Source organism: Symphalangus syndactylus, chromosome 6 (assembly GCF_028878055.3).
Source record: "Symphalangus syndactylus isolate Jambi chromosome 6, NHGRI_mSymSyn1-v2.1_pri, whole genome shotgun sequence".
In the NCBI taxonomy this organism is placed as follows: domain Eukaryota; kingdom Metazoa; phylum Chordata; class Mammalia; order Primates; family Hylobatidae; genus Symphalangus; species Symphalangus syndactylus.
In genome coordinates, this window is record NC_072428.2 from 129,375,324 (window position 1) to 129,383,128 (window position 7,805).

At 46.1% G+C, this 7,805-nt stretch overlaps 1 protein-coding gene and 1 non-coding gene across 4 annotated transcripts; both read left to right on the forward strand.

The window, feature by feature from the left end:
- On the forward strand, nucleotides 1-7,526 carry FMC1 (formation of mitochondrial complex V assembly factor 1 homolog). Of its 3 annotated transcripts, none has more exons than XM_063641675.1 (4): nucleotides 2,069-2,341; nucleotides 2,748-2,900; nucleotides 3,065-3,231; nucleotides 7,230-7,526. In XM_063641675.1, the coding sequence occupies exons 3-4, from the start codon at nucleotides 3,125-3,127 to the stop codon at nucleotides 7,465-7,467; spliced, it is 345 nt and encodes a 114-aa protein (XP_063497745.1). In that variant the 5' UTR covers nucleotides 2,069-2,341; nucleotides 2,748-2,900; nucleotides 3,065-3,124; the 3' UTR covers nucleotides 7,468-7,526. The 3 variants fall into 3 exon arrangements, 2 of the variants coding, with proteins under 2 accessions (XP_063497745.1, XP_063497746.1); XM_063641676.1 differs by having other exon boundaries at nucleotides 2,096-2,341; nucleotides 3,068-3,262; XR_010121418.1 differs by lacking the exon at nucleotides 3,065-3,231 and having other exon boundaries at nucleotides 1-2,239; nucleotides 7,230-7,368.
- Nucleotides 2,420-2,492, forward strand: TRNAR-CCU (transfer RNA arginine (anticodon CCU)). The gene has a single exon. It is a non-coding gene; the product is annotated as a tRNA-Arg (tRNA).
- Nucleotides 7,527-7,805: the final 279 nt, after the last annotated feature.

The window sequence follows — 7,805 nt, forward strand, 5'->3', positions numbered from 1 at the left end:
TTTTTTTTTTGAGACGGAGTCTCGCTCTGTCGCCCAGGCTGGAGTGCAGTGGCACGATCTCGGCTCACTGCAAGCTCCGCCTCCTGGGTTCACGCCATTCTCCTGCCTCAGCCTCTCCGAGTAGCTGGGACTACAGGCGCCCGCCACCACGCCCGGCTAATTTTTTTGTATTTTTAGTAGAGACGGGGTTTCACCGTGATCTCGATCTCCTGACCTCGTGATCCGCCCGCCTCGGACTCCCAAAGTGCTGGGATTACAAGCGTGAGCCACCGCGCCCGGCGAGACTGGGTTTTAAACAGAATCTCACATGTTAATACAAATGAGTTTACTATATTTTGTATTTATTATCAGGAGCATTTTTTTTCCTAAAGATAAGGCTAAGGAGACGATAGGAAAGAAAAAAAACATTTAAAAACTTAAAAAGACAATAAAGTTTTTAAAAAGTTTTTCTAAAAAGAAAAAATAAAAAGGCAGGATCATCAAAGCATTGCTTTTTTTCCCACGAAGTAGGCACGCCACACGTATTTACCTTTTCTTAACTTCAAATCCTGTCGCCCTTTTTTTCTTCTTTCTTTACAGACTAGAAGTCTGTGGGCTGTTTTGTTTGGCATGCAGTACTTTTAAAGTATTCATTAGTGGCCAATATTTAGAAGGAAAGCTATAGCATTAAAACAGATTTCCAGAGTTTCCTGAAAAAAAAAAAATGTTTTTTAAAGGATTTGCTTTCCTAAAATGGCAACAATCAGTGGAGGTGAGTAATGGCTGCACCCTGGACAGGTGGGCTAGGCGCTGTCCAGTTCACCAGGTTTCCAACCAAGCCAGCTTTACTCATTAATGAACAATTGATGTTTCATTTGTTTGTCATTCCTGCTCAGTAGCTTATGTCTCTTAGCCACTGGGGCCAGACAGTGCCAATCCCTTTAGGAGCTTCAGACTAAGCTGTTATGACTATGCTACCAAGGAATAAGCCTGGTGAAGAAACAGGCTTTTCTGTTAGGCACAGGGCTTTCGGAGCTCAACAACTTCCCAGTCTGATGGAAGAGACTGACAACTACAGTATGGAGTAGTGGCCATGTACCTACATTGTTATTTATGATGAGTAAATAAAGCGAGCAACGGGGGACCAGAGGAGGTGAAATGAATAATTTTCACCTTGCCGTACTGACCTCAAGGGCCTAGAGAAGCGTCTAACCTAGACTTCTGGAGTAAGCTGAAGCCCAAAGGGTAAAGAGGCATATTAACACAAATGGTTAAGTTTCAGGCAGAGGGAATATCAGGTAAGGTGTGTGGTGGGGAAGAGACAATGAAAGTAGAGATACCTGGAGCAGAGGGTGACAAGAAGCGAAAAGTGAGAGATGAAGATTAAGGTACAAGCGAGGATCAATTTATGTCGTCTGAACTTTATCTCAGGGACAATGGGAAGCCCCTGTGATACTATAAGTAAGGGTAAGTTTACTGGGACTCCGAAGTGATTTGTTTAAGTTACACAATTAGGAAGGGAACCAAAAAATGAACTAATTTTTAAAATTAAGTCCTAATCAATGTACTATTACTTCCCCGCTGTCCCATGTTTATCGCTGACCCACCAATTCAAAGGACACGGCACATGTTTCTTCTTTTTTGAGATGGAGTTTCGCTCCTGTTGCCCAGTCTGGAGAGCAATGGCGCGATCTCGGCTCACTGCAAACTCCGATTCCAGGGTTCAAGCAATTCTCCTGCCTCAGCCTCCTGAGTAGCTGGGATTACAGGCATGCGCCACCACGCCCGGCTAATTCTGTATTTTTAGTAGAGACAGGGTTTCTCCGTGTTGGTCAGGCTGGTTTCAAACCCCCGAACTAAGATGATCCGCCCGCCTGGGCCTCCCAAAGTGCTGGGATTACAAGCGTGAGCCACCGCGCCCAGCCTGCGGAAATGGCCTCAACGCTTCAACCGGAAAGAGAAACTGACCGCCGCAGGCGCCATCTAACGGCCGCTGGAGCAAGGCTCCTCCCGGAAAGTCGCAACACCGGAAAAGGTCCGGCTGCTTCCGGTAAAAACCCAACAGAACTGACGTTCAGAGGGCGAGTCTCGAAAATCCGGCCAATTTGTCGAGGGCGCTGTGCTCCGCGACGACGCATGCCCGCTTTTGCGCAGGCGCGGGGACTAGGGCGCAGGCGCGGAGACTATTGCGCTGGCAAGCGCGTACGCAGAAGCGTGCGCGCGCCCGTTCAACGTCCGGAGCATCGGTGCAGTTTCGAGGGTAAAGCCTTTGGCGCAGTGATGTGGACTTTTGTTCTCTAACTACAACTCCCAGCATACGTCACCCCTCACGTGGGCGCTAGGTGTGGTTTCGTGGGATAGGGTAAGGCGAAAATGAAATGATGTGACGTACCAAAGAGGAAAATAGTTGAATATGTTGTGTGAGGTATCCTTCATAGAAGCCCCAGTGGCCTAATGGATAAGGCATTGGCCTCCTAAGCCAGGGATTGTGGGTTCGAGTCCCATCTGGGGTGGCATGAGATTTTTTTTTTTTTTTTGGGCCTCTAAAATACTTTTTTCCTCTTCTAAACAAAGCGAAATATGTCAACTTTTTTTTTTTTAAATGGGAGGCGTGTGTGTGTTTTTACTAGCTGGTGGGCTGCAATTTTCGAGAATCTCCACACTCCCATGTCCTTTCGCTGAGCCGCAGGTCCCCTGGGATTTGGGGAAACGTCAGTACGTTGAATTTTGATATCCCTTCTATAAATCATTTAAAAATGTCTTCTCAGCGTGTTCCATATCAAATCCACACCCACACCCCCCGCCGGGCCCGCTTCTCCTGAGACTCAGCGGTTGGTCGGCTAACGGGCATCTTCAGTGACGCAGTGAAGAAAGGCCCTTGTTTCCCCAAACCCTTGTTCTGGGTTAGAGGACCTGGTACCGTCAGTTAACAGTCGGGTTTCGTTTGGTTTTCTTGTTAGGGCGCCCCTCGGCCTTCGATTAATAAGGCTCGGTACAACAGACAAGTGAGCGGTTCCACTGCTCGTCAGTCGATAGGGGGAGTCGGTAGTCGGTCTGACCGTACCATTAAGCGCCTGGGCGGGAGGAGGGGTTTTGCAGGGTCGTAGGACGCCGTCGGGAACCAGGCTCGGAGAAGGACAGGAAAATGGCGGCCTTAGGGTCCCCGGCGCACACTTTTCGAGGACTTCTGCGGGAGTTGCGCTACCTGAGCGCGGCCACCGGCCGACCCTATCGCGACACCGCGGCCTATCGGTACCTTGTGAAGGCTTTCCGTGCACATCGGGTACGGGAGCCATGTCCCGGGTGCTCTACGTGCTGGGGAAGGGAGGAAGAGCCGGGTCTGGGCTAGGGTGGGGAGCACGGTGTTTAATTCCTGCACTTCTGAGGCGAGTCCTCCCACGGAGCCCTGGTTCCGACCAAACCACCCCAGGCCCTAGGCTCCATGCTCTGGCATAAACTCGGGGACCAAAGGACTGGCGGGGGCGCAGAGTCGCTCTGGGGACGTCAGTCTGTCCTGCAGAGGGGCGGACCCGTCCCGAAGGATTTCATTGGCTGGTCTGTTGCCTCTGCGGAGGATAAAGTCAGGAAAGTGGAATGGAGGGAATGCTGGGGATAAAAGAATGAAGATGGCGTTGAAGGGTGTACTGTCGCTAAACTTAAAGCCACAGCATCTGGCCAACAATTTGCTCACCCGTCCCCTAGAAAAGTTATTCTAAGAAGCATTTCTTTTTGAGGCGGAAAAGAACAACTGGGCTTTAGGGAAGGAAACTTGCTGCCCTTGAGCAATGTGGGGAAAGGGAGAACGATCAACTGTCGAATTTCTGAGCCATGGACGTCAGAATGTAAAATCTTAGAACTCAAATTCACCTAGTTTTTAAAAGATGACAACGTTAGGGGCTGTGCTAGGAACCTGGTCTAAACAGGAAGAATCAGATGCACATGGGTCCTGTCCTTTAAGAAGCTTGCTGCCCACCTGAGGAGCCGTGCAGTGAAGTACTTAGGATAAATAAGTGCTCAATGTGTAGACAACAGGGGCTGGGGTATAAAGAAGGGGTAGTTAGGGAAGGTTTCCAGAGGAATTAATCAGGGACCTGAAGGCTAATTTAGAGTTAGCAAGTAAATTGGGGTTAGGGTCCAGGTTTAAAAGCTACACAATTGAAAGCCCAAGGGGAGAAAAATTGCCAATTGAGAGTGGTTTAGCCCTAGGGTGTGGAGGGTGAAGTGGAGGTAGATGAAGTAGTAGGCCGAACAGGAATTTAAACTTTATTGTAAGTGTAATGGGAAGCCCTTCTAAGATTGCGATCGCCTCCCAGGTTCAAGCGATTCTCCTGCCTCAGCCTCCCGAGTAGTACAGGCAGGCGACATGCGACACCATGCCCGGCTAATTTTGTATTTTTAGTGGAGACCGGGTTTCTCCATGTTGGTCAGGCTGGTCTTGAACTCCCGACCTCAGGTGATCCGCCTGCCTTGGCCTCCCAAAGTGTTGTGATTACAGGTGTGAACTACCGAACTTGGCCCCATTCTAAGATTTTTAAGGAGGTGACATGATTATAGTTGTACCTTATGGGGATAACATTATTACCCTTGAGACAGAGACTTGGTAATGGTTCTGAAATTCATGGTACACTCTGCAAATACCGCTCTGGAATGCACTTGAGCATAGGGGAAACGGTTTCTATTTCCTTCAGGCTCAGAGCTAACTCAATAACCATCCATTTTCTCTATCCTTTCCCTCCGGAGAAGGGATTCTATTAGGGAGAAACCTCTCCTTTCTCCACAGGGAAAATGCAGTGTTCTATTTCATTTGATCTCTTTTGGGTTCTTGTGATCTATTTACTGTTTCCTGTCTATTGCTGACCCTTTTGTCCTCATCATTCAGGCTCAACCGAATCAAGAGCAGTATTCTATCCTACATTAACCTAGAATTCCCATGTCAAATTCCACAAATTTGGGCTTATATATTAATAGAAATGGATGCTATGATTTGTTAATGGTAGACATTGGTGTTGATTTCTCATAAAATTTAAATTACTAAAAAGTTCAATTTGTATTAAAGCAGATTAATTATGTTTTTAAGCAGCTAATGAATGTTGCTTTCAACACGATCTGCAGATCCTAAAACCCACATTCTAACAGCATGGGCAACATAGTGTAGTGAGACCTCGTCTCCAAAAAATTTGAAAATTATCCAGGCGTGATGGCCCATCCTCTAGTTCCAGCTAATTGGGAAGCTGAGGTGAGGGGATCACTTGAGCCCAAGAAGTCCATCGAGGCTGCAGTGAGCCATGTTCATACCACTGCTCTCCAGCATAGGCCACGGAGCGAGACCCTGTCTCAAAAACCAAGAAGCCACACACATTCTAGTTTTCAGATTCTAACCCTAGATATTCAGATAGAGAAAGGGGATTAGGCCAGGAGCGGTGGCTCATGCCTGTAATCCCAGCACTCTGGGAGGAGGCGGCGGGTGGATCGCTTGTGCCCAGGAGTTCAAGACCAGCCTGGGCAACATGGTGAAACCCTGTTTCTATACAAAATACAAAAATTAGCCGGATATGGTGGCGTGTGTCTGTAGTCCCAGCTACTTCGGGGCTGAGGCAGGAGGATCACTTGAGCTGGGGAGATCGACAGCCATGTTCATGCCATTGCACTCCAGCCTGGGCAACAAAGTGAGATCCTGTCTCAAAAAAAAAAAAAGTTGGTAGGGGGCAGATTATGTAGGCAGTGGTGCCCAGATTCATCCACACTTGGACATGGCTCCTTTAGTCCCTCAAAGCTATGCACACATCCCCATCTCACCTTTCCTGCCCCTTTCTCACAGCCTTGAATACAGAACTAGTCAAAGAGGGTGCATTGAATCTCAAAAGTTAAGTATGATGAAGAAAAAAGGTTTTGAGTCATTTGGGGACTTTGGAATGGATATGGAATTTCTAGCTTCTTAAAGTCATGAGTCCAGATTTTTCAAGATGGATAAGCAAATTGTGAGAGCGAGAACAGCCATTCCTCAGTAACTGTGGGGATTGGTTCCAGGATGGGGATTGGTTCCAGGACACCCCCCACCCCCGCTCAGGTATACCAAAATCCATAGATGCTCAAGTCCCTGGCATAAAATGCTGTAGTATTTGCAATATAACTATGCACATCCTCCTGTATAGTTGGTCATCTCTAGATTATAATACCTTATGCAATGTAAATGCTATGTAAATAGTTGTTATACTACATTGTTTAGGGAATAATGACAAAACATATGTTTGGTAAGACATGATCATCCTTTCATTTTTTTCTGAGTATTTTTTATCAGAAGTTGATTGAATCCAAAGATGCAGAACCCATGGATATGGAGGGCCAATTGTAATAAGTAATATGAACATAAGCATATTACTTTTATACATAAAACCTTCATTTGTTACTATTTAGCACAAAGCTATCATTTTTCAGACAAAAGTTTTCAATTTTCTTTTCTTTTTTTTTTTGTTGAGATGGAGTCTCCTTCTGTCACCCAGACTGGAGTGCAGTGGCCCGATCTTGGCTCACTGCAAGCTCCGCCTCCTGGGTTCACGGCATTCTCCCACCACAGCCTCCCGAGTAGTTGGGACTACAGGCGCCCACTACCACGCCCGGCTAATTTTTTTTTTTTTTCTATTTTTAGTAGAGACAGGGTTTCACCGTGTTAGCCAGGATGGTCTTGATCCCCTGACCTCGTGATCTGCCCGCCTCGGCCTCCCAAAGTGCTGGGATTACAGGCGTGAGCCACCGTGCCCGGCCAAGTTTTCAATTTTCATTGTAATGAAAGGTATATGCCACATTAATCAAAGTCCCAGAAATATAAATAAAGCAGTCCTTTATTTGCTTGAAAGGGAGAAAGTTCTACATAATATTCTTTAGGTGACATTAATGATCAGTGACCTAATTATAATTTCCATATCTACCATTAACCAACCTCTGAGCATCTCTGGACTTTAGTTTCCTCATCTGTAAAATTAAGGAATTGAAACTAGATGACTTCTTGCAGTACTGACTGAATACAGGGACATTCAATGCAACTCCTTTTAAAAATCTGAACTAGAGGTCAGCTTTACTAATAATTATAGAGTGCCTCTATAGATGTATTAAGTATACATGTATATACATACATGTCTGTATTTCCTCTGTGCAATTTACTTTCACTCTAGTGAATGCTTATTTATTAAATCTTTCTCTGTGGACCTGTATCTGTAGCTGGGTTAAGAATTTCTGACTTGCTGCTTCTCTAGGTCACCAGTGAAAAGTTGTGCAGAGCCCAACATGAGCTTCATTTCCAAGCTGCCACCTATCTCTGCCTCCTGCGTAGCATCCGGGAACATGTGGCCCTACATCAGGAATTTCATGGCAAGGGTGAGCGCTCAGTGGAGGAGTCTGCTGGCTTGGTGGGTCTCAAGTTGCCCCGTCAGCCTGGAGGGAAGGGCTGGGAGCCATGAACATGGAGAGTATCCTCGGATGCTGCATTCATAGGAGAATTGAATAATTTCTATCAATATGTATTTATCATTAAATTTTTTTTTTAAGTTTAAGGTTTTTCTCTGTAATTTTGTTTACTAGTTCTAAGGGGAATTAACTGAAGGTTTCATCTTTACTCTCAGTGAATTTACTGAACTTTTTGCACTAGACTGATGTTTTTCTACTTAAAAAAAAAATTTTTTTTTTTTTTTTTTTTAATTTTAAAAGTAGTACAAGCCTTGGCCAGGCGTGGTGGCTCACGCCTGCAATCCCAGCACTTTGGGAGGCCAAGGCAGGCGGATCACCTTAGTTCGGGAGTTCAAGACCAGCCTGACCAACATGGAAAAACCCTG

Excerpts from the sequence above, each read along its gene's own strand:
- FMC1 (XM_063641675.1), top strand. The coding sequence starts at position 3,125 with ATGGCGGCCTTAGGGTCCCCGGCGCACACTTTTCGAGGACTTCTGCGG. Across the intron at positions 3,232-7,229 it reads CGCGACACCGCGGCCTATCG|GTCACCAGTGAAAAGTTGTG; the intron begins GTACCTTGTGAA and ends CTGCTTCTCTAG.